This window comes from Cloeon dipterum, chromosome 1 (assembly GCF_949628265.1).
Source record: "Cloeon dipterum chromosome 1, ieCloDipt1.1, whole genome shotgun sequence".
Taxonomy (NCBI): Eukaryota; Metazoa; Arthropoda; class Insecta; order Ephemeroptera; family Baetidae; genus Cloeon; species Cloeon dipterum.
In genome coordinates this window covers 19,776,459-19,802,572 of record NC_088786.1, presented here as the reverse complement: position 1 = coordinate 19,802,572, position 26,114 = coordinate 19,776,459, and the positions used below count along the sequence as shown (strand labels likewise).

Sequence of the window (26,114 nt, the reverse complement as noted above, 5' to 3'; positions counted from 1 at the left end):
AGCGTTTTCATCATCAGCAGCGGCGGCAGCGCCATGGATGGATGGATGAGTGGATGAGGGTGATGCTGAAAGTTTGTTTAACAGTTGCCTCGATGGCTTATATATGCCTTGTGAAAACCCACACGCCCTGCCTGCCCGCCTGTGCTGAAGAGCTCCTGCTCTTCAACTTCTATCTCGTTCTCTCTCAGCACATTTTCACATTCAAACCGGCCGAGCGACGAGAGCTGTGCGCGGCCCTTTTTGTTCATGCCTCCGCCAGCCCCAGTTATTAAATGTATTTTCGCCGCCGCCGCCGCCACTGCTGCCGCGTGCGAGGCAATTTGCGCGGCTGGCTCTTTTTGCCCTCTTAATTCACTTATTTGCTGCCGTCTTCCCAATCGGACTAATATATATTGCACCTTGCCTCTCCATCACCCTCCCGCCTCCATTCACGCCGCAGCCTCTTGAGCATGTCGGTTTCGTTGCATTTTTCACGTTTATGGTTTGACAGATATTCTTCTTCAAGTGCACCCAGTTTGTGCAATGAATGGAATGAAAACTGCGATCATTTTGCGGTTTAGAATGTCACAAAAAGGGAATTGACTGGGAGGAAATATCGGCCTCAAAATCAGAATGGAAATTGGACGTACGTATTTTATACCTATGTTATAAAAAATGCGATATTTATGGTGCGGGTTGATAGGGGGCAACAATTGTACCCTACAATTTCAAAAATTTGCTAATTTTCTCAAAAATTTGCAGCGCGGGGTTTACTGGGCAGAGATTACGATTCCTCTCGTCGAGATCTATCAAACAGCGTGACTTTTTATGGAAGCTTATCTTTGTTGTGAAATAAAATAAGATTTCAAATACGGCTTTAATTCAAATCCTTAGGGATCAGTTTATATGCATGGGCAATTGATTTTCCAGTATCAATCGTCTTTAAATACACATGTATTGATGAGAGAAGGGAATTTTCAGGGCAATTTTTATCCGTCTGATTAATTAATTATTACTTCTTGACACCAAATATGAACACAACTCACACATTTTTAAGAATTTTGAGCCGCTATTGAAACCGCATTTGGTTTCGTGTCAAACGCTAATAATTTGAAATTAGAATTAAATAAACACGCAAAAAATTTTGCATTGCTTTAGTGAAATATAAAAGGTTTTTACAAAATAAATTCTTTGATTTGGATACTTATCGAGATTCAATCACTTTTCGCCGTTTCAATAGGCTTCAATGTGATACTTTCAAAACTCTTGTTGTAAATCATATTTTCTTTTCGTGCCTTTTTTAAAATTTGTTGTTTCTTGTTATGTTAGCCGCAGATTCCTAAACGGGATTATTTTTCGTTGAAAATGGTCAATATACTGTATCAGTGAAACCTTTATCAAAAGATGAACAGGATTGAAAAACAGCAACATATGGTAAAAATATTATTTGTATCTATCATTTGAGGTGTTTACAAATAGTGTGACCCTATAAGTGGAACAATCCTTTAAACCACACTGTACCCTGTCGATCAGGTAAAATACAAGTAAAAATGTTTATATATACCCTAATATTTCACTCGGCAAAGTTATAAAAAGGATTTTGAGCAAAAAGTTTTAATATAAACAAACCATCGAAACTCCTCAGTAACCCTCTTGTGTAACATACTGAACCTACAAATAAGAGACATCATTTCAATTCCAACAAAGAATGATATAAAGGCATTTAGAACACAGAACCCAAAATTTCCAAACATATGGATAGACAAAATGAAAATTACAAAACTGAAGTTGACTGTTTTGTAAATTACTCAATCAATTAAAACTGCGAAAAATTTTCCAGAGAGGAATTTCAGGCAGCTGTATTAATTTCGCATATATATTCGTGATAAAAACGCATGACTCGAACCAGATCGAGAGAGAGCATAACAATTTTGGGGGAAAATAAAACGGGAAATTATAAATGCGTGCGGCCCGCCGAGCAACGCATCAGCGGCAGCAAAAATAACAAACCATGAGCTCGCTTTTTTCAGCGTTGAATGAAATAAAAAGCACGACTGCGTGGTATGCCGTGCCTTTGGCTCGGTTTTATTATTTTCGAATTGCTCTCTTTGTAAAGAGGATAGACTGGTGGCTTTTTGTTGCACAGCAAAACGTGTATTTAATAATAATTGTGATAGGCCGAGACTGGGTGCAACTCTTGCCTCTCAGGGGGGCTCGTTGTGAGGTGGCAACTTCATTTGTGTGCTGCTGCAGATGCCAGATTCAAATGTAGTGACAGCACGACAATGAAAGCTGCTGGTGTAAAGGCAACAATGACAATCAGAAAAGGATAGATAATCCTCGCCACGAAGAGACACGCTGACAATGGCGCTGCACTCTTTCTTCGCGTTAAATTCCTCGCTGTCAATGCTCGGTTGTGCAGATCGCCACAGCCACACACGTGAATTTATGTAGTCTGCGAGGATTGCGTGGCGCTCGCTGCCGATTCAATTTCGAAACACGCTGCTGATGTCAGGAGGAGAGATGAACGTGCGCCTTGCGCCGGCCCTGCATGGCTGTTATTCTTTCCTGGCTCCGATTTCATTATTATTATTGCTCCTGCTTGCTGGCCGTGTTGCGTGTTTATTGGGTTGGAGGCGCTCTCTGCTTAAGTCACCGGCCACTTTTGAAATATTTACTTATCCCTATCTGTGAATATATGATCCATTTTCACAGCTTCATGTAAAAAGAAAAATCAATAGACCACTCTGCACGAATTTGAATCCAAAGGCGGGTGGACGGTCTTCAAGTACATGCTTTTGTGAGAAAATAATTGTTTTTCAGCATATATAATGTTGGGGGCCAATTCAAACGCTCGGCTTTTAATCGCTGTATATAATTACAAAACTAAAGTCTCGTGTCTTTTTTGCGACAAAAATGCGCAAACAAGTTATTTCAAGGAGAGAATCCACGTTTTACTTAAATTTTTACTACATTTAACAGTTAATTACAATTTGGATATAAATATTTAATATTCATCATTGTTCCAATTCAACAGGATTAATATAAATCAGTCTCGTGCCATATTGTGGCGTCTTTTCGTTGCCAAAGTCACTATAAAAATATTGTTTATTCAATTATTTTTATTTATAAATTATCTACAGCCATATATAACTCCAAAATTACAAAAAAGTGACGTCAGCACGTTAAAACTTTTTGCAGCTCCTGGCAGCTCCTATTTCCTCGCAAATCTTTTAAACTTAACAAATTGAAGCAGGGGTGGTGTAATTTAAATTTGTAGGCTAAAGAGATTTTTTCGGTCAAACTGCAGAGCGCATATATTAGATTCAAAATAATTTGGCTCGATTTATTGGATTCAGAGACAAATAATCTAAAATATCTTCCATGTTGTTCAACCCCGCTTGACCCTTTTGACCCCGTCTTGCAAAAGAAAACTGAGAATTATTGACGAAACTTTTTGATATCAAGCCACATGTTTTTCTCCACCAATGAAAATATCTACCAACAACAACTCAGAAATGTCATCATTTTTTCATTTCTTAAAAAAAAACTCCTCCAATTGGGATCACGAAAAGACAGACCTGCCATACGGAAGGGTCAAAAGCGGACAGGAAACAGCCACTCTATCCTCAAAAACTTTTGTCAAAGGCTTAAAGTGAGGTTCATCTGGAACTGACAGCTGCGTGGGTGGCTCAAATATTTCCTGGAAAATGTATTCTTTGCTCAAACTGAATGTTATTATTCTTGCTCAGGTCAAATAGAAAAAAATACATAAATATAGAAAAAAACATCAAAGCAAGAAAGAGTATATACTTGCGAAAAAATTCTATAACAATCAATAACAAGCAGCAAAATAAATGACGCTTCTACTATCACTGAATATAAATAGCCCTGAGTATTATAGCTCTTTGAGGCGGGTAACTATCTTTGATCTCAATTATTAACGTTTGAATTTCTTCAACAAGTCTCGGATATTTTTAACTGCAGACTATATAGTACCATACTACGTCTCTCTGCGGTGGTCCAGCAGTTAATGGTAAACAATTTTTTTCCTGGAAACAACTTAATTAATTTCCCGGGGATGAGACAAAAATAATATCATGAAAGCATTTTTTGAAGACTTTAGCAAAGGTTCACAATTGCAGCTTAAAGAAAAGTTAATCTTTCACGAGAACGGACAGATCAGCCCAGCCTGTAGGCTCGCATAATTGTTAAGGTATTATCAGCAGTGTCAAAGCAGTGGGAGATATTATTTGAGCAGTTATATAATGTACTGGCTGCCCAATGTTAGAGATGACAAAAGATATGGTTTGTTGACAGACTAAAATGCTCTAATAGCTCAACAAAGTGGGAATCATCACTAGCTATATATGGTTTCGCGCCATTTCAGCGGCTTCATGGACAAATGTTTGGTGATTCAATAAGAGACCCCCGTGCGGGGAGGCGAGAAGATTGATGGCCACATTGGGCCCAAGCTCCTCTGCGGCCACTTGGGCCACTTGTTCCACGCCATCCGCTCGACGGTGTTATTGGGACCCAGTGAGCTAATAGCCCACGGAATGTGCTGAGCAGAGATTAAAATAAATGATCCCATTATTATTTGAAGCCTTTTCACTCGATCTAGAGGAATAGATAATTTTAAATAAAATTAACATATCCCGTCACAAAAGATTATTTTTTCAATCTTGGAAGAGAAAATTAAAAAAAAATTCTAGGGTCTTTAATTAAAGATTTATCTAAGTCTAATGCCATAGAAAATTAAAATTTTCGATTTTGAGGAGCTAAATCGGTAATTAATTGGTTCATATACTTCCAACATTTTATTTATTTTGCAAAAATGCTATATTATCAGTGTTATATCCGCATGTTTCTTTTTCACTTAAAGAGATAATTAATCGATTTTCACAAGTTGACAGTTGGAAAAATGACTTAGTATTTTTGATATCGAAAAACAAGTCCACCGTACAATGTGAATAGCAAACACCACTATTAGGAGAGGGAATTTTGAAATGGGTTTCTCATTCCCTATAAAATTAAAAGAGAAGGCGTGGCGTGGGACTTGTAGGAAAAATCGTGAAATTGGACCTAAAATCCTGATTAAATTTTCGATTTTATGGTTTTGCAGTAATAATCTCAATTTAAAAATATGCGCTAAAATGCTTAAAAACTCATGGCCTAAACATTGTAAGAGGATACCGAAAAAATATTGCACATATCACATATCCCTGCCTGGTGTCAATTCGGTTTATTTCTCCAAAGCAAGTTATCCGATTATGCATTTATAATTATTTAAAAATCAGCAAAACACACTTAGGGAAATTAGGCATTCATAGTGTTAGTGAACAATCCGCTGAAACTCGTGAATAGATTCAAAATTTACCACTAAGTCATTCACCACACTACAGGCTTTACTGCTTTTGATTATTAAATGCTAAATACCAGTATTAAAATATTACAAACACATGTATATTTACGAATTGCAAAATTGAATTAAAAAAGCCATATAATTTCATAATATTTTTTCACCAGTAGAAATTCATTTGAGCAATAAAAATGGTACAACATATATATATGCTTCAGAATGCTTTTGATTTCGCCTGCGCTTTAATGTTAATGTGCATTATTTGAGAGACAATTCAATGCAAACTCTCATGTGAAAAAGCACACACTGCTGGACGACGGATGTGTCAAAAGTCGCCTTGGGCTGCTGGCGTATAATTTAAAACGATACGATCGCGACGAGGGCCTCGAGGCGCAGCGAGCAACAGCTCCACGCGGATGCCCCCATAACGCAAGATTGATTTCGATTCGAAAGGGGAGAGCAGCATCGCTTTGATAAAAATTTTCCGCATGATATCGAGAGCCGCATGCAACGCCATACACTCGTGCTCTTCAGAAGAAAAGCTGGCATTTCATTCATCCGGCATCGCGCAGCGAGTAATTTTCTATTCACGAGACGCCAGAGCGACGAGCTGCACAAACATTTGTCTTGGCAGCAGCGCATCTGTGCGCTCACACTAATTGTTTTGTACTTTCTTAGTACACTCTCGACTTTGAGGAAACACAATATTTAATCACCAGGTGCCAATGACTTGGCCGAACAAAGCCGTCCATCCGCTGACAGGAGAAAAAAACTGGATAAATAAAAACAAAATAAAAGCGGCTCTGGCTGCCATTTACGTATAGAGTAACATCTCCATTTTGGATTATATTATTATTATTATGCATTTTCATCACCGTCACTGCGCCGTGCATGATGGAAGAAGCAGCAAGCGTGAATTGTGGAGGAGCAGTCACTCAGTTGTGCTCCAGCATCTCTTCTTCTCTCTCTGCTAGCTCCAAAGGTAAACAAAAATAATGAAGGCGTACACCTGGAGGAAAGAGAGAATCTCTTTGGATATAAAAAGACCATTGTATGAAACAAGTGAGAAATTAATTCTAGTAGTAGTTCTTATCTTCAAGACGTTATTAGAATCGTTTTCCGGTTCAAACTCTCTTAACAAGTAAATATTACAGAAATTCTATACGTATAAATAAAAAGTCAAAGTTAATCATTAGATAGTATGCAAATGTTATTCAAAGTAAATAAGACTGCAGCCACGCCGTTTGACCTTATGTTTGTCTCTTGAGTTTTATTAAACAAAAATGAATTAAACTTGTATGTTCAAATAGTAGCTACTTCTTTGAATAATCCGTTTTTTTGCAATACACCTATTTGGCAGTTATAAATTACCCTGCAATCAGGGCTATTATATATTTTTTAATTCGTGTTAACTAACTTTTTTCTTTATCGTTCTATTCGCAGGTTTCTTGTCATATAATATATATTTTTTCGCCAAGTTAATTTAATATCTCCCAGCATAATATCCTTTAATTAATCATTTTGTTCCCAATAAGTATATTATGCTGTCATAAAATTTATTTTCAAAAATTTCCTTAAAATTTTTATCAAAATTAAGAGTTAGTTTATCTGAAACATTGATTAAACGTTACAAATCAGCTATCATAATTTAGGCACCTGTTATGCATTTTCCCACCGTTCAAATCTTTTTAATATTAAACAGGAATCATCAATGTATCAAACCAATATTAAAGATATAACCGACTTATTAGGTAAAACTTTTTTGCGATATTCCTATGGCACTGCACAACGCACTCTATCATCCCTTTTTTATTTCGACAATTTCGACCCGGACCGTGCTCGAGGCGCAAAATGTGTCCATCCATATATGCACTGTGGGGAAATTGAGGCGACGAGTGCGACGACATATAATATCGACCGCGGCGTTGCGATAAAATATTGCGGCTGGGCCCGTGGCTATACGCAACGTTGTTCCACGAGCAGGGACGAATCAAAAGCCATTGTTGACGTTGGCTGGTGCGCACAGTTCTCTGCTGTGCTGTGTGTGCATGCTCTCTCGAATGTGACACTGGCAGCGCTGCGTGTGTGTATGTGTGTGTGTGTGTGTGTGTGTGGATCAATATTCAAGGGATGCGCCGAGGCTGCGGCTTGATTGCCTCGCCAGCACGGCACATATCGAATCGAGACCACGCCTCGCCCGCCGCCGCCGCGTCACCACTGCCTTTTTCCGGGTGCATTATAATAAAATTTTTCTTTTTTTCGTGCGGCTGCTGTCACTCAGCGATAAAACGAAACAACCAGGTGCGAGGGCGAGGTCGCTCCCTTTTTATATATGTGTGTGTACACACAGCAAGGGTCGATATTCGACGACGTTCGCTGCTCTCAACCCATGTCTTTGTCAAAGCCTCCAAACACCTTTAAAACCAAACGTCGAAGGGTAACTTTCACCCTTTCTGCCGAGGCTTTGAAGATATCTATCACATTGAAAAATGAAGTGTAAATGATTGATGAAATGACTCATTGAAACCTTGTGAAAAGCAAAAATATTTCTGATTACAAAATAGATAAAGTGGTAATAATAAAAAATGATTTTTTTTATCATTTTAAATCACATATTTATAACTCTTTTGAAAACCAAAAACCGTCTAAATCGGCTGGAAGTAAAATTTGTCTGTTAACAGCTTTGTAGCTGGGACTAAAAATCAACTTCAAAATCCTAATTATTAAATTCGACGTGCCTTCGATTCAGGAAAACGACGTTTTTATTTAAATTTCCACAGAAACGTTAAATAGTGAGAACGTAAAATTGAATTTGGCTAAATTTGTTGATAAAAACATCGTTTATTTATCACCAAAAATCAGTATACAAATATCCAACTATTTTGCGAAAAAATGTCATCATTCTCAGCACTATTAACAACAGAATAAAATATAGTTTTAGTGGCAAAATAGAAATATTTATGCTTTACTATTATATAAGTAATTGAAAAATAAATATGGCACATTGCTTGATTGAAAATTGTTTTTCCTTTCCTGGCTAGTCGAAAATGATTTCGACTTTAAGAATGATAAAAATATATCTCCGAAATCGTCGTGCACCTCAATTTAATGCCAAAAGCAAAGCAGAGAATTGTATACGCAGGAGGAGGTGTATGTTTTTCTTGCTCATAGCGTGTTGTTTCGCGCGGCGTTCTCCATTTTAGGCGGGATGACATTTAATCAATATTGTCAGCGGCCGCGTAATTTAATCGCTTTCAAAAGCCCCACGGTGGAATAACAATGGCGGCGCTCCAATTTGCTCGGATGATGTTGCCGCGCCGCACATTAAAAGTGGCTCGCAAATTATATTTTTGTACGAGCGATAAGAGATATGAGTATATATGCCTGCGTGGACGGCCGATCGCAAAAACGCGGGCGCGCAGGAAAAACACACGACCAGCAAAGAAAACAAATACAAAAACCACGCCCGGGCGCGCATTAAGCTCGCGAAATTTTAATAGAGATAACAACTGCCGGCGAAAATCAAAATCTCAAAATTGCTCTCCTCTTTGTTTGCGCACGGCTGGCAATTTCGCATCTAAAGAGAGATCATCATGTATAGGCGAGAGGAGAGCAAAATAAAGTATCATTGATGGAAATTGGAAAAATATTTAACTACCAAAAAGCCAATTTTTAAAGCGTTATAGAGTTAATTTTGCGGTGTGGAAATTGTGTCTTAAAATTTAAATAAAGGTTCTCAATCCGCCAAATCTTTAAAAACAATTAATCCAGATTTGTTTGCAAGGTATAAAATTTATAAGGCTGTTTCCGAGGCCACGTAATCGGGTGTAGGCAAGTTACCTCCATAAACCCCTCGATAAATGGGGGGGAAAGGATTTCTCGTTGGTTGCGACTATGCGTTTGAGCATGGTAACAATTCAAAATCGCTCAAATTCAATCTAATCAATCATCCCTCTGTATTCCCCCTTTAAATGCCAGTACTTATTAAGCTATCCAATCGTCACGGGACCATCATAATATATGATAATTATTAATCGTACAACTTAAAGAAATTTTTCTCGAATTTTCTGGCTTAATTATTTAAATACGTATAGTTTTTAATCATTTAATTAGTTCTTTGATGAAAATTTTTAAGATAAAAACCATTCATATTTTTCAATTTGAAGGTTTCACAAAAGAAGATGAGCAACATCATTTTGCCTATACCCGTACACGTATCTCAAAAATGAAAATCAAATCTAAGTTAGATCTTTAAAGATTAACATGGAACAATAAAGATTTTCCTCATTATATAATTTAAAACCTCCAGAGCGTGTGAATTGTGCTTAAATGATGCACTAAAGCCATTTAACAATGACAAAATTGCCTTATAAATGCACAGCCCCTTTAGGATCTATATAGAACACGGTCCTTAAGTTTGTCTGAGGATATCTATACCGTTGATCTGCGATACAAATTTTCTACAAATATTGACGGCATTAAAAAAACATTCAACGCTTTATTGTGATCTTTTATACTTTGAGCTGTTTGGGTCGGTCGCAAATTGGATTAAAGTCTGTCTGGCGCTCGGATTCTCGATCCTATTCTTTCCTTCTTTTCTTTGGCCGTGTAGCAGTCTCAAAAGCAAGCGCAGACGAGGCGCAGGGAAGAAATCGGCCGCGTTTATTTTCGAAAAGTTTGTGTAACCTTCTAAACACAACAAATGCGGTGTGGTAGCGGTGGGCGTGCCGCATCATCAGCAACCCGGGTGATGCTGCTGGGTCGGGGGCGAAAACCTTTTGCTTGCACGCTGCCGTGTGTTTGCACAGGGACGCGGCCATTTTTCGCTCGGCTGCGGCACGCAGGCAGGACCCACACCCCTGGCTGCTGAGCCGAGCGAACGGCGCGCGGTGCTGGGTAAACATCCTAAATTGCAAGTCAAACATTAAAAGTGCCACACATTACGCGCGCCACCAATAAGCCCATCTCAACGCCCGCTCCTCTGAATAGTCATATTTGCGGACGGGATTAACCGAAATTGTGTGCGTGCGCATTTTAGTTGGGATGAGAAGTCAATAAGTTGCAGGGAATGTGCAGAAAAAATCCACAGCGCGATTTTTTATTCGAGTGTTGGAGTTCTTGAGTTGCAGAAGGCTTTTAAATAAAAAAATTGCTACCTGCTTTGTTTAAACAGAAAATTAATGAGATGATAAATACTTGCAGGAAAATTTATGGTTAAATTACGAACTGGTTATTATTCTTTGCACTGATTTTATTTAGTATTGCGGCCTATTAGTGAATTTGTTCTCATGAAATAATGTTTCCGCTCGCTGTTTTGGCGCCAGAGACCTCATCAGCAGTTTTAATGCTTAATATTAATTCACGCCTTTTTACTTCACGTCCTTTTACTGTTTTTATTTATTTGTTTGTTTTTTTTTAAATTAATTTGAAGCAAGAGCAGCGTGAGAAGTGGAATCAATTTTAAAATGAATGCAGGAACCAGCGGATAAAAATCATGTTTCGCACGCAGAGAGCCTTATTTTGTGATTATTAAATAAATGATAATTCTACGACATAATTATCTGGACAAAATGATCATGACTCATGCTTTATGTCAATAAAAAATTACTAATAATTCAATTAAAGCGAAAATTGACCAGTACAACAGTGGATTTTTGATAAAAATGCCTGCGAAGCTTAAGCATGCTTTCCTATCACGTGGTGCGAGGACTGCCTGTCACCCTACTCAAAATCTGATTTTATTTCACAACAAGGAGATCCCCCAAAAATTGTCTCACACTGTTGAATAGATCTCGACGGGAAGAATCGAAACCTGCCTATAAAATAACTCCCATGCGCTTAAAAGTTTGGAGTAAATAAACCAAAATTTTGAATCTAAATTAATGTTAAAATTCAAATAATTGTGCTTATATGTGCTTCTATTATCCTCAGCCAAAACTCTAAAATCATTATTTTTAGTTCCCTATACGCGTTTATTTGTTAATAATGCTCAAATGTGGACTTATATAGCACCTGACGAGTGAGATAACCATTTGTTGATTCCGCACCTGTCAACAATCACATATGTCCCAGGTGAGGCGTCTTCATTAAAAAAAGATTTATTCGCATTTGATTGATGCAGTGCAGCCATGCTGAAATATGAACATGTTCGTTTACAATGCGCGTGGTATGAGTGCATCCACACGCGACGAAAATAGCTGGATGCCCGTTCAAGAAGAAAAAATAAAAGCATTTGTCGTTATCGCGGGGTGCGCATTTCGTGATAAATGGAACGCCGCAAGAGAAGGGCCCTCAAAAGAGTGCCGCCGCCTTCGACACCCTCGCTGTAAGAATTCGTGTTGGGGCTGCTTGAGAGTCTGTCTGACAAAATAAAAAGAAAAGGATTGCCGAGACGCTGCGAAAAGCGCGTAGTAAATCATGCGAGCTCTCTCGCTAATCCCAGTCCCGCCTGCGCTGCTTAATAATTCTAGAGGAAAAATTCTTTGGTGTGTACCGCGGCAAGGGTGGTCCTCTTGCCTATGCGGTGTCATCCACTTCACATATCTGCAAGTCACTCTGTGGCCAGGCAACACGCTGTCTGCTCCGCCGACACCTTTTGTCTTGCGTCAACCGCATCTTTTTCCACATAGACAAAGCGGGTTCATTTTCATCACTTCATTTGACCGAATAGAACAAAACGTAAAGCTGAGCTACAACACTTTAATGAAATACTCTATGCAGGGATTTTTACTAAACAATTTTTTTATTCCTAGCATTTTGAAGTATTTTGATTTCAAAGAAATTATCCGTGATTATCCTGACTTTTTTTAAAGGAATATTTTTTTAAATTTCATATGTCGGTGGCAAATGTCCTTTTTAACTCTCTTTCCTAAAATTTTAATCTAAATTATATTAGATTGACCATGTGAGATAAAATGTTGAAAATATTGAATTCTAAATATTCACAACCCCTCTGAATTTTATACAAAAAGAAAGTTTTGAAAGTTCTATATTTTTATGGTTATTTTGGCACTCAATCCTAAGGAATATAACCAAGAATAAATATTGAATATTTTGCTCCAATTTATAATTGTGGTACCATAAGCTTGTGTAATCTAACTCAACCTCGTTACATTTAATTGTAAATCATTGTCGCATACAAAATTGAACAGTAAACAAAAAAAAAATTATTTCATAAAATAGTGATTATGTTCTTACAACATTTTTTTGTGTAGATGAGACAAGAGTAATTTTATAATCGACTTGATAAGCTGGGCTTGGAATGTTTAAAATAAAAATTTTATACTAAAAAAAGATAAAAGTATTTTACGCCTCGAGAGCCACACTTAATGTTCTTTGAGAATAAGTGAGTTTGTCCGAAGTGCAGTTTTGTCTGTGAAACCAATCAGTAACGCTGGAAACAGGAAAAACTGCAGCTGGAAAGCAAAACTACCATAAATCAGGGAGTGCTGGTTGAAACTTAATCTGGGGGTCCGGGCGGAAGCAAGCAAACTCGGACATTATCTATCGGGTGCTTCAGCTTGGGTGTGAGCGAGACCTTTTCTCGTATTCTTGCTTTGTAGACAGCTTGGCACCTCTCTCACTCACTAAAATGTGCTGCTGCCACACAAGATGCGCGAGGATGGGGTGCCGACAGGGTTGCCAGCTGCCCAAGCCGCCAACAACATTTTAAGATGTTGGCAGGTAGTCGCTCTCATTGGATCATTGCGTCCTGGCCCCGGTAAAATTGCGCAACTTTCAACAACCAAACGCGAATTTCCTTGTTGCAAGAAAAGGTCAACAATAAATTCGACAATGAAAATTTGGGTGTTTGTTGAGCGTTGCGCAATTTTACCGGGACCAGGACGATTGGATATATTATAATATTCTTCAAATCCAAGACAGAGTTTTTACTACTTGGTTACGCATCTCATAGGTGAGGCAGAATAAGCAACTGCATGAAAAAATTGAGCAGCTGGCACTCTTTTCTTCAGGGTTGCTGACAGTTCAAAAAAGCGCTTATTATTTGGGCACCCACCGCTGTTATATCCACGATCTGTTGGAAGGGCCATGACTAAAAGTAATTATGAAAAGGACCATCCTATCGCACATGCCGCTGGAAATTTTTATTTTAAATATAAAAATATAGTAGTTATAATTAGGCCAAGAGAAAAAGCGCATAATTATTCCCAGTAACTCCTAATCTGAGTAACTCATTATTTTTTGGTCCTTGATTTATACTATACTGGGTTTCCACAAAAGATTTAACTGATACCATATCATTTTTATTTACTCTGTAGGATGTTATTGTGACATTTGAAGATAGACTAATCACAGTGCTTTTTTGTTGTATCCATTCTGGCAAAATATTCGATTTCGTCCTGGTCCCGGCAAAATTGCGTAACTTTCAACAACCGAACGCGAATTTCCTTGTTGCAACAAAAGGTCAACTTTCAATTCGACAATGAAAATTTTGGTGTTTGTTGAACGTTGCGCAATTTTGCCGGGACCAGGACGATTTGTTAATTTGTCGCAAAAGAGATATTTTTCTAATTTGATTACCATTAGATTATTTTATGAATACACTTTTAATCCAGGCTATTTAAAAGTTCTAATATTATAATTAAACGTCTGAATTAGCAAAATTAACATTTAATCTCATTTATTGAACAGTTTTTAATGAATAAAGAAATTCATTATACTCCTGTAAGGAGCCCGGTGACAGTGAGGGGAGGAATCTCCTCGACGAACGGGGCAAGTGCATTGACCTCGCAGCAGTAAGAGTATCCCTTCGTGAAATCGTTTGTATCCCAAACGACCCAAGGAATTTGACTACACACGTCCGGACAGAGGTAGAAATCACTGCCGGGGCTGGAAATGTAAGGATTGTTGATGGTGACGAATGCGACGCCTCGCTGGGTGACTGGGTCGTAGACTACTCGCCAGTAGAACTCAGGAACCCTGATGAGACCGTTGCCGCTTTCGTCGTAGGCGATGTAGATGGGCTTTTCGATGCCGTTGACGTCGGCTAGCGTGGTCGTGCCGTGGGTGCCGGTGTACACGATCAGATCGTAGGCAAAATCCTCAGCTAACTGGCGAGTGGCTCCCTGCAAAATGTCCCAGTTTCCATCTTTGATGGGATCCCACTGCGGAGCGAGGTTCAGGTACCAGGCGTTCACCAATTGGTGCAAACCGTAGATATTGTCACGTTTGGAAGTCAGGCGGCCTTCTTGCAAGACGTTTAAACCTGGGAATTAATTTAATTAGTTAGGTGTCCATTATTGGAGAAAATTTGAACTGTCGAATATTTTATAAAGTAGTAGCACACTAGATTTTATTTTTTTTACAGTTCAACTCAAATTGACAGAAACGTAAAAGCCGTTACTTGTGCTACTTTAACATCTGGTTAGCACATCCCGTGGGCTTTGAGCTCAGCGGGTCCAAATAGCACCGCCGGGTGGATAACATAGGGCCCAAGTGGCTGCAGAAGTGCGGAAACCAGCAAGTAGCGGGTCGGCGCCGGTGCGCCTCCCAGGCCGGTGAGGTATTTGAGCATTTCGAGTCGCTTGATTAACCACTTTATTTTATGCCATCTCTGACATAGAGGGCAGCCAGTAAAAGACCACCGAAATGCCCAAATAACTCCCATTGCCTTGAACTCCAAGGAATGCCTTAAAAATGCGAGCCAACGGGCTAGCTGTGCTTATTGCAAAAATAGTTTAATTATTTACCGGATATGTATTCTCCTGCAAGGGAAGCAGAGCCGACGGCTTGAGCAACAGCGGCAGTTTGTCCCTCGACGCTGTAGGCATAGTCAAGGTCCAGGTTAGGAGGGTAGAAGGTATCATCCTTGAAGAAGTCAGGGTCAGGCAAGGTTGTCTGACGGCCGTCAATTTCTGGTGGCATGATATTTTTGGAGTACAGCGAGTCATAAGAAACTTCGTTGAAGCAGATCTCAAGGAGGGAGTAGAAGTTTCCATTCGAAATTTCGAAACCGATTTCGACCACAGAGTTGCTAGAGTTGTTCCCGCAAGAAGCCCCAGCTACCCTCCTGGCAGTTTGGGTTGGAGTGGTGGTGCACATAAGTAGATTGAAAAGATATGTGTTTCCAAGTTCATCCTAAAACACAAGGATGAATGATTTTTGATTGAGATTTGCCTGAATTGTGTTTACACTAAACGTGTCTCCATCGACGCAGGTGAGAAGGACTTCTGAAGTTCCGGTAGCGGGCAGCAATCCACCAGGGCAGGCGAAAAGGACCTGGCTGCCTGTTGGGACAACAACGAGATCATCACTTCCGGGCAGCCAGAATCCATGAATGTCGAGCGGGCCACTAGGATCGATGTAAAGGGGCTGTGGAATTGGCAGGCCGGTTTCGATGTACCAAAGACATACTTGAAAGATTCAGAAAATTTTGAATTAGTTATAAAAAAAACTCATCTGCAAATGTGATAAAATTTGAGTCGTGTCTAGCTTAAATTCTACCGAACGTTTCCACTAACAAGAAGACAAAATTAAAAAGAGTTACTTGAAAGTACGCCCTGATTCTGCAGAGCAAGGGCCAGAAGAGCCACGAGAGCCACTGTGCGCACCATCTTAGTTAAGTCTCTATGCATATGGTGAGCACGGGCTTTTTAAATAGTGGCATTTTATCAGTTAAAGATAAATAAATAGTTCAAAGTGTGAAGGCTGGAAACGTATGCTTGCAGTAATATAGCCTCTTCTCTCGAAATCACGCAATTGACACGCTTCCAATCCCAAATTTAATTTTTGATAACGGCCAAACCATCTGGCTCTCAGTAATTTAAAAGGTGTGCAGTGTACGTGTACACGTTAGAATCACGCCTCTCTTCCCTTGATAGTCACAGCTAGCACGTTTTTTATTCTAATTTTGATTTGTGTTCATTCAACTGGCCAATCGTCTGTCTCAATTTTTAGGCGTGTACACGTTTAAATCACGGCGCATACCAAACGCTCAGCTTTTCGGTCGGGATATTATTAGATTAGATAAGATGGCCCACTCCGTCTACATGAGATATAAATAGTTTGCGATGGTATATAGACAACCGATAAGGACTTAGGTGAATAGTCGATCAAAAATATTAATTTATTTAATTTTCCTCAAATTTTTTTTCCTATTATATAGCTAAAGCGTCTCAACCAGCCGTGCCATATAGCCTCAAACAACCGCCAACTGCCGTGAATTTTGCCGAATTAATTTTTTGCATAATGTTTTCTGAAAGAAATGTTAGAACAAGAACACGGGTTTACCAGCCCGTTGGCTCACATTTTTGTTAATGCAAGAGTGTCAAAGCAATGGGAGATATATTTGAGCAGTTCGGGGATCTAATACTGGCTGCTCAATGTCGCAGAGATTGCAAATGTGGTTAATTTAGTTTAAAAATTAAGTTTATTATGGGCTTACAGGGCAACTCTGCCCCAAATCAGCACACATCAATAAAATAATGAGACAATTATGTAAGAAACAACATTTGGAAGGAAGTAATGTTCAATGGTAGCTTGAGATAATAATTGCTTCTTCTTCAATTTTCTTCTTAAACGCACTTGAATTCTCGTTCATACACAAGTTTTGGCGAAAGATAATTTAGTGTCTCGAAATGCTCAAATAACTCAACGGGCTGAAAGGCGCCGACTCGCCACTTGCTGGTTTTCGCACTTTTCCAGCGGAAAAATGTCTGGCGTTTCAATAAGAGACCTCGGTGCTAGGAGGCCCTAGCTCCTCTGCGGCCACTCGGGCCCCATATGTTATCCGCTGGGTGAGGAGTTATTGGGACCTGGTTAGCTCACGGGATGTGCTGAGCAGAGATTCAAAAAATTGAGCAAAGTTTAAAAAAAGAAAATTCTATCAGCTTTTTATTTTGTTCTATGGCTTATCCGGCTTATCAATAAAATTTACAAAGTCCAGGTCAAACCATAAAAGAATACAAGAGTGTCTTCCGATTTTTTCACGGGCGGCACATTTCCGAGGTGACTAAAAAGAGATGATATGCCTTCCGTAGGTAGCTCTGCTATACAACGACCTAATCTTTTTCTCCGCATAATAATGTGATATTAACATCAACATTTAATTTAAAAAATTTAATTTGAATTTTTAATGGAGAAATAAAATGAAATTAAATTAAAAAGGTCGTCTACACATAAAGTGACAAAGCAAATTGATTATTTGAGGGATTCCAACAATATATGTACATGTCAATCATTTGAATTCATCACGAGAAATAGGCCTTCTTTAGGAAAAACCTTGAAAACCAATTTATATATATATATATATATATATATATATATATATATATATATATATATATATATATATATATATATATATATATATATGTGTTGTTTGCTTCCTGGAAGTAGTGTAAAACAGGTCTCCTTTCTCTGTTCGGGGGAAGAGGGGAGGTGCTATATTCCTGAAAACATTGTCGAAGCCCACTCTACGTTCTCTCCTGAGAATCGGCCATATATTATGTGTCAGGGTTGTTGGTCAGTTTGTTTGTTTAATCAGTTAGCGGAGCCTCTGACAAAGTACACACACGCACATCCTCACATAAGATGAAGTTACAGCAACATTCCAATTTTGAAGATTATTCACGTGACTGTAACGTTACGGTTGGGTCAGAGGTCAAGCCTGCCCTTTCGTCTGAACCATTCATTTGGGATACAGTGAGTATTTTTTTTTTTTAATCTTGCACATTCGAGATACGGTTTGGGTGACTAGAGGTCTGAGCTAGCCGCGCCGCTTTTTTCGCCCAATTTTTGTCGGCTGCTATGGCTAAACTGGCTTAGCCGCCTAAATCTCGCGGCTGCGGTGGCTCGCCTAATATAGGCGGCTACTGGCTCACGGTGCGGCTCGAGTCACTCACAAATCACGTTTCTGAAATTGAATTTTTTCTATCATTTTTTTACCAACATTATTTTTTACGAAAGTAATTAGGTTTCACGAATTAATTTTCTTATTAGTACTTTCTATCCGTTAACAAGAGTGAATGTCAAGACAGGGAACCGAAACTGGAAACTGTAATCCGGTCCTTTACCGGTTTTTAACACGGACGAGCTAGAATTATTTTCAACGGAATAGGACAGGATTTCAATATACCACAAATTTTCCGGATTTTCCTAGTTCAAACAAAAATAATAAAAATTCTCGCCGCAGCAAAAAAGGTAGCTGAAAATGTTGGAGTGGTTTTATTATTAGTTTTCGAGAAACTCCACTTCCACTAATAAGAAAATTAACTCGTGAAACCTAAATACTGTTGTAAAAAATAATTTTGGTAAATATGTTAGAAAAAATTCAATTTTAGAAACGTGATTTGATAGTGACTCGGAGCCGCGCCGTGAGCCATCCAGCAGCCGCCTATATATTAGGTGAGCTACCGCAGCCGCGAGATTTAGGCGGCTAAGCTGGTTTAGCCAGCAGCCGACAAAAATTGGGTGGCTCAGACCTCTAGGGGTCTTAGGCCTAGCCGTGTATTGAGACCCCGCAGCACTCAGGGACGGAGGACACCGGCCCCCTATCTCGAACGTGCCGAAGACGGATATATATGTATAGTAGTTGTACGCCGTTGACGTTTAGTAAATAAATTAATTAAATATTAATCAATTTTCAGATAGTCGTATTATCCTACAACTGCATGAATGTGCGCGCCGACTCGAGGGTGCTTATCAAGACAGAGGATGGAAAAAATGCCGCCCTTTTAAAATTTAACAAGTCGGTGGTTGAAAGAGCGTGTCCCCGCCTCGCCTTCTATCTCTTGCAAGGAAACACCATTTACTTGAAACAGGAGTACCTAGGACCCCTGGACGCCATTTTGAATTTTCTTCACTCTCGTCAGGTGCCCTGTGGCTCGTCGGCCCTACTTCTCGAGACCTATAAGCTAGCAGTGATTTTCGAGTTGGACAGTTTGTGCGAGGAAACCCAAGGACTTCTAAAACTGATATCCTCCTCGGAGAAACTAGAGCTGTTTGACTATCTCATAAGCTGTAAAAATCCTGCTAAACACCTCGAATTAATAGACACCCTGCTACGAGCTGTTGTGCAGGATTCATTCAACGCGCTCCAGAGCCCAGCTTGGCTGAAAGTGAGTGAGAACACAGTGCTACTTGTGCTCCGATCCGATCGTTTCGACGAGCGTGCCTCAGAATCATTCCTGTTGTCAGCTGTGATCGCGTGGGCAAAAAAACAGGACGGTAAACTGTCCGAAAACCTGAAGAACTCATTTTCTATGCTTAGGTTCCTCGCCTTTTCACCTCAGGAATTTGTAAGTTCTTGCTTCCAGCACAATTTACACGAACTCATGCCGCGTGATCAGTTCGAACGAATATGTTTCGCGGTCTCCACCGTTTGCCCTTTTCTGCTTCCTCCGGGGTTTTCACCGTTCTCGCGGTTTTTCGGTCGCATTCGTAGACAAGTCGGGGACAATTGCCCAAATTGTCATCACTCAAATTTATTTTATTATTTTTAAGGAAGGAAATTTTTTTACAAGGTTCCTTGCTGCGGCAAATTATATATAAATTCATTTTATTTCTTCATTAGATTCAATAACTTTTAACGAATTCTCCGAATTCCAAGGAAAATTTTTCTTTTTCCAATTAAATTTATAAATTCTAGTAGTTTTTTCTAGTTTTAATCAGAATATTTAAATTTTTGGTTGAAATTGAATATACAGCTTTTTCGGTGTATATCGAGCTTTAATTTTTCCGCTTTATGATGTCTTCATGTGCTTTTTGCTTTCATTGACATCATCTTTCAAATTTAATCAAGTTCTAAACATATTTTTATTGACAAATCGGATTTTTATAATAAAAGCCTATTAAAATTTTCGATAGTTTGCATTAGCCTGTGCTTGTTGTGGCATATAAACAAAACTGAGCATTAGATTTTGATTGAAAGTGGGAAGAGATTTTAAATCATTTTGGCTGACTCACACAATGTTAAACATACATAATATATATCAGATTCAACACGGCCCTCGGAACAAATATATCAGTCTGCTTGACCCTTTCAAGTGTGTTCGGTGGAAAATAAAATGATCTATCTTTTTCGTGCTGTCACGCTAAAGGTATATATAAATCCCTTTACTTCCTGGTGGGAGACGACTGCCATTCCATTCAATATCTAGTCAATGAAAAGATTTCCTGATGTGTGAGCAGATTGGAATTCCCCTGCCGTGTAATAATGTGGTTCACATGTCAGGACAGCTACCGTAGAAATATTTTGATAACCTACAAAAGTGATTGATCTTTTAGAAGCTCGACTGCGTTAAAAATTGACCGTTCAGCTATTTTGTCACCAAAAGAAGCCGCAGGTACCTTCAATAATTGTTGCTGCTAAAGGTGCGTTTCTGAATGTTCTGCAATGATGCATGATATGTATTTTTAGTTATTTTGTTGACAACGCAAAAAAATGTCACTAAACAACAACAAAATTGAAACGAAAATATTTAGCCCAATGTACCTAATTGTAAATGAGAATGAGATCAACTATTTTTATCTTTAAAATAATTTGAAGAATAAAATAAAAGATAAAAGACTCCTGTTTTTATTTTCTGAAAATAAACAATCTTCTCTTAAACTATTTTTTAGAAATATATGAAGTGTAAGAAAACCCTCTATTTTAAAAAAATGTTATTGGGAAACAATTTCCCTCGAAATAGTATTCCTCTTTCTGCTTGAATATTTAATAAACGGCAACTTACCAAAAACCCACTCCAGAATATTTAGAACTATAACACTTGTGTCTTGACTTTGCACCAAAAGCATATTTTAAATCAATCAATGTTTAGAAATGGCATTCTTAGTTAGTTGCACATTTTAAATATTTAAATATATAAAATTTTAAGTACTTTTAATATGTCTAACTTTCAAATTTGATCAATATTCATTTTTTAACGTCCTGAGCCAAAATTGAAAGATATAAGTTAGAAAAGATTTGTTCTCTTCTGAGCTTTGAATTTTCTCTTTTTTGCGAAAATTTAACAAACCAAACCGTCCGGAAAAAAACCTGGACTTATTATCTTACGGTTTTTATGTGGAATAAATCAACCGCGATAAAAAGACTCCGCGCAAGAAATATATGTTTTACTCGATTTTTGACTCTTAAAAATATCCCCAAAGGCTATGGCGTCGGTAAAAGCGAGAGTAAACCTAAACGCCGCACACCGGCCATAAATTGGTTAGAAAAAAGCGCTCAAAATCCCGTCAATTCGGCGAACAGAACAGAAACGGAAAGATAAAAAGTCCGATTTTAACATTTCGAGGCTAGAGGCATTTGTTTGAAGTCTAGAGCAGTAAAAAGGTCGCAAATGAGCGGCATATTTCACGCTAATGCGCGTGCGGCGTACGCGTTCCTCGGACGGCGCTAAAATGTCCCATTACGAGATGCGCGCGGTCGTTAGAGCCAGAAATTCTTACAGGTATCCCATTAACCCCATTCATCATTTCTCGCTGGCTCGCTCGCTCACGACTGCGGCTCATATGTATTTTTACACCGCGCGCGCAAATGTAAATCAATTGTGGAGCGATGCTGCGCTGGTGCGGCTCACACGACGCGGCCGACTCTTGACAGCAGGATTCTTTTTCTCGCTCAAAAAGCCCCCGACACATTATTTTTAAATGCGGCGGCCTCTCTGCGCTGCTTCCTCGTCGTCTCCGTCGCCACTTGAGCGTCTTTCTGTCCAAAATCCAAATACTCGGCGCACAAGACGCGAAAGGTGGCCTCTATTAACATCTTGTCGCGCAGACCAGACGATAAATTTCAAAAAATCGCAGCTTAGCCTCGGCTGACAATCGAGTGAGCTGCTCTTAAGGGATGAAAAGCAGCACTTAAACCCGTTTGAAACGTATATACCCCCTCTCACTCTTTCTCTCACACACACATACATGCAGAATATAGAAGACTGGACAAAAATAGTGTTTTAACTTGCCTTTTTTATTTTTTACAATATTTATAAAGTGAATGAGGGGAAATGCAAAGGTTTGAAAATTTAAGATGCGATCAATTATTTATCTTATCTGATTCATACCTACATCACATTTTAATAATTGAGCCCAGAAACGGCACGAAAATAGGTGTTTTGGAATTTGCTCGTAATGGAATTTATCCGAATTAGGAATTGTCCGAAAGCAAGAAATTTGTCCAAAAGAGTTCAAAACACATAATAGCAATTTAGTGTCAACATTGTAACTTTATCGTATCATAGATTCAAATCAATCACTATTATAATATCACAGTGTCATAATATCTGAAATTAACCATACAGATTGTAATGTACCTATATGCTATTTCAGCAATTAGTTAAATAAATTTCGCTATTAATAATGGAATCAAATAGACAATTAAATCGATAGAAAACTAATGATAAATGAAACTCAATGCTTGTGCAATGATTAATTTATCCTTGGGGGCCAGGCAGGGATATAAAAACACACAGCTTTGACAGATAGAGAAATTCATATGAGAGGATCATGAGAAGCGGTCACCCTATGATGTTCTAAATGGCACGAAATAATAGAAAAACCTTTAAAAAGAGTGCATCCGGCCCAGACAACCTTATCATATGTATTGTGTCGGTCAAAGAAATAGTGGCATGTTCTGCATGAACTTCTTACTTTCGGACATTTGGTATTGTTTTTAAGAAATTATGATTCACTTAATTTGAAAACATGTAATTTCGTGCTAGTAGACCAAAAATAAATTTAACAATTTAAAAAAAAATCTAGCTAAAATAGTATTCAACCGAAAATAGAGATTTAAAAGTGAGCCTTTGATGTCATAATTTGATTAATATTTATAACCGCACTTACAATTTAGATCTTTTTTAATAAAAAATTTAAATTAAGTTGAGCTCAAAAACCCCAACACTTATTTTTTCAAGGGCTCTCTTTAAATCTTTTTGTTTATATCTTTTTTTAATAAATTATAGAAAAATAAAGAAAAATTATTCCGTGGAAATGAATATCTGCAGAGATTATCAAATTATGAATTTTTGAACAGGAACATTTTTGCAAGTCTGTCGTCAGTGTGGACATGCGGACTCTTTTAAATGTAATTTGGACAGTGACAAAGCTTAATTTTTTTAACATTTTGATTTGCGATTACAATGTTACAAATACCTCATCAAATTACATAATTCGCAAATCGATCATAAAAGAAGAACAATACCCTAATCTATCAGAAAAAGATAAATATTTGTGTGTCGCGTGAACTGCTTGCGTCAATTCTCCCCGTTATCTTTTGATATTATATAAAAGGACCAAACGCCGATATGAAACAAGTCAATGTCATCCATTCCCCGCACAATGGAAGCGTGTGTTAGTAAGTATCTTGAGCTTGAATTTCCGTTGTTAGTTTTTGCATAAAAGTTTCGCAGCCCTGGGTCAAAGCTGCTCCAACGAGACAAGTATTGGGGAAGCGACATGCTGTGCTTGGATGGAGTGCGACCTCAGCCAATTTGTATGCGTCTGTATATCTGGTGCGGAGCCGAATGAAGACCTGAATGGATGCGAGTGAGTTATTCCTTCTGAAAAGTGAACAGTTTCAAAAGATTGAGCAATTTTATCAGTGTTGTTACAGACGCAACTTTGGTAGTGACCTTGATATTATCACTCACCGCCGCCTGCGGGATCATTTCTTATTTGTTTGTGAAATTGATGAAGAAGCTGCGGCAGAGGAGAGACGTTGCTGCTCAAAAGTGAGTTAAATTATAAAAAAAGACTTCAAACAAAGTGCAACATTTTTAAAAGATACATACAAAACACTTACGAAATTTTGGATTCAATTGCAGTGTTCCTAGCGGTGCAGTAAATGTAAGGCAAATCGATTCCGACCGGAATACTGACTCACTCGAACCAAGGAATCGATCTCCGCTCTACTTGATCATGAACGAAATCGATAACAACTCTCAAGGAGACCTGCCAGAAGGTGCTTGGCAAACTGTCATCGAAACCTACGACCTTCCACCAGCGTACCCAGGAACGCCGCAAGAGGAATCGCCACCACCGTATGCCTCCGTTGTTAAATGATTAATTTCTCGACAGACTGAGAAAATGGAAAGGAAATCCGGTTCAGGTGTTATGAAAACATCTGAAGCAGGAAATTTGGCGATTTGAAGGCGCAAATCGCAAATTATTTATGAAAGAAAAACATATCTGTTATTTTTAATTTAATTCATCGACTGGGATTGAAAGTTAAATATTTTGTAAGACGAAATAAACCTATTAATATCAGGGCGAAACGGAATAAAAAATGTTTTTATCACTATAGTGGCGACACGGACATCTTGAAAGATGTTTAATAAAAACCCGTGTTGTATACGATAGCACCTCATTTTTCCTTGAACAAAAAATTCCATTCATCAGAGAAACACCGAATTGCAATGACAGTTTTAACTGATCCCTTAATCTGAGTCGGCACCTACACAAGAAAGAGAGACAACTATTAATCCCGCGGGCGCACATATGTGAAATTGGACGTTGAAAGCGCACGCCTCGGGCTCGAGGCACACATGGCAGCAGAAGCAGCGACAAACAGACAGCCGAGTTCCTGCTTCAGCTGACGGAGAAAAATTCTCCTCGAAATGAATCACGCCTCATTTTTATGGCCAGCTCATTTGCCAGCGCCGCCGAAATACGTCTTTCCCGGCTCGAATGACGTGCGAAAGGAAATTAAATCACGATAAAATCTTCGTTTGAATTAATGTGCATTGATAATGCGCCGGGATAGATAAAATATGGTATGTTTTCAAAGTTTTACGCATTTGGCACGGCCTGCTTGAATTGCTCCAGAAATGGACACGAGCCAGCGTTGGGATTTGGAGATGAGATTTTAATCAAGGGCCTCGCGCATTGTGTAACGTGGTATTTTCAACTGTAAAATGGAATTAGTTGACATTCGACATTAAAAATGGCTAAAAATTCAATTTGATCAATAATTTCTTTTTCTCTCCCCTAGAATGCAGGTTTTAATTAGGAAATTACTGTTTTTCAGCAGAATTCAGCATAGATTTGCTCATTTTTCTGCATGGTCCATTCTTCTTGCGGTTGAAATGGACCCTTTCACTTCTTAGGCTATCTATAGGCGAGATTGTGGAGAGTCGAATGTTGTGCATGTTTTGTAAATCTGATGGTAATAGAAGCTACGATTTGGTGAAAAACATGTTTATATCGAATACGCAGTGTTCAACAAATATACTCGGGTTCCAAATGCATTTACAAAAACTGCATGCCGCTCGACTCGTATTCATGTTCTGTGATGTACTGAAGTAGTTTCAGGGTTGTAAACACTTAATTCCGTTGCCCAGTATGAGGTGCAAACAACCAAAAATGGTAAAATTTTAGTTTTTCGGGATGCTAAAAAAGGGTTGAAGGGTTGGCACACTTAAGACTACTTCGGCTATCCAGCACAGGTCGAGATTAGTTTAGTGGTGTGTTGTTTTTGAAAATCTGACAATCAGAAGCTAAGATTTGGGCGTGCAAACATTTTTTGAAATTTTAAAAAGTTCCAAATTCATAGTTTTAATAAAAATTTATGCAAACTACATTCCAGGTATCGAATTTTCGCACTGTATATCTGTTTATTTATTCATGTACATTACACAGGTCAAATTAAATTAAGTTACTTGAATAATGGCAAAAAGTGACAAGCAGGAACTGCATAACCGACCGAAACAAAAAAATTGTGACGACGTTTGTCTAAACGATGGAAATATACAAATTAAAAAATTGTATGTTCATTTTCAAATTTGATATCCATTTTGAAAATTTGATCTTAGTGTTC

At 38.5% G+C, this 26,114-nt stretch overlaps 2 protein-coding genes across 2 annotated transcripts; one reads left to right on the top strand and one right to left on the bottom strand.

Moving 5' to 3' along the window:
• Window positions 1–13,962: 13,962 nt before the first annotated feature.
• On the bottom strand, window positions 13,963–15,915 carry LOC135937747 (uncharacterized). The gene is made up of 4 exons (XM_065481001.1): window positions 15,849–15,915; window positions 15,494–15,714; window positions 15,052–15,439; window positions 13,963–14,567 (listed from the first exon to the last, which is right to left on the bottom strand). The coding sequence occupies exons 1-4, from the start codon at window positions 15,913–15,915 to the stop codon at window positions 14,017–14,019; spliced, it is 1,227 nt and encodes a 408-aa protein (XP_065337073.1). The 3' UTR covers window positions 13,963–14,016.
• Window positions 15,916–23,414: 7,499 nt separating this feature from the next.
• On the top strand, window positions 23,415–24,657 carry LOC135946646 (uncharacterized). The gene is made up of 4 exons (XM_065494952.1): window positions 23,415–23,654; window positions 23,702–23,845; window positions 23,902–24,030; window positions 24,124–24,657. Exons 1-4 carry the CDS (start codon window positions 23,605–23,607, stop codon window positions 24,359–24,361), a joined length of 561 nt encoding a protein of 186 aa, XP_065351024.1. The 5' UTR covers window positions 23,415–23,604; the 3' UTR covers window positions 24,362–24,657.
• Window positions 24,658–26,114: the final 1,457 nt, after the last annotated feature.

Coding starts and splice junctions, on each gene's coding strand:
- LOC135937747 (XM_065481001.1), bottom strand. CDS start 15,915: ATGGTGCGCACAGTGGCTCTCGTGGCTCTTCTGGCCCTTGCTCTGCAG. Junction 15,715..15,848: donor GAATCAGGGCGTACTTTCAA/GTAACTCTTTTT, acceptor GAATCTTTCAAG/TATGTCTTTGGTACATCGAA. Junction 15,440..15,493: donor TCGATGGAGACACGTTTAGT/GTAAACACAATT, acceptor CTTGTGTTTTAG/GATGAACTTGGAAACACATA.
- LOC135946646 (XM_065494952.1), top strand. CDS start 23,605: ATGAAACAAGTCAATGTCATCCATTCCCCGCACAATGGAAGCGTGTGT. Junction 23,846..23,901: donor GAAGACCTGAATGGATGCGA/GTGAGTTATTCC, acceptor CAATTTTATCAG/TGTTGTTACAGACGCAACTT. Junction 24,031..24,123: donor AGAGACGTTGCTGCTCAAAA/GTGAGTTAAATT, acceptor ATTCAATTGCAG/TGTTCCTAGCGGTGCAGTAA.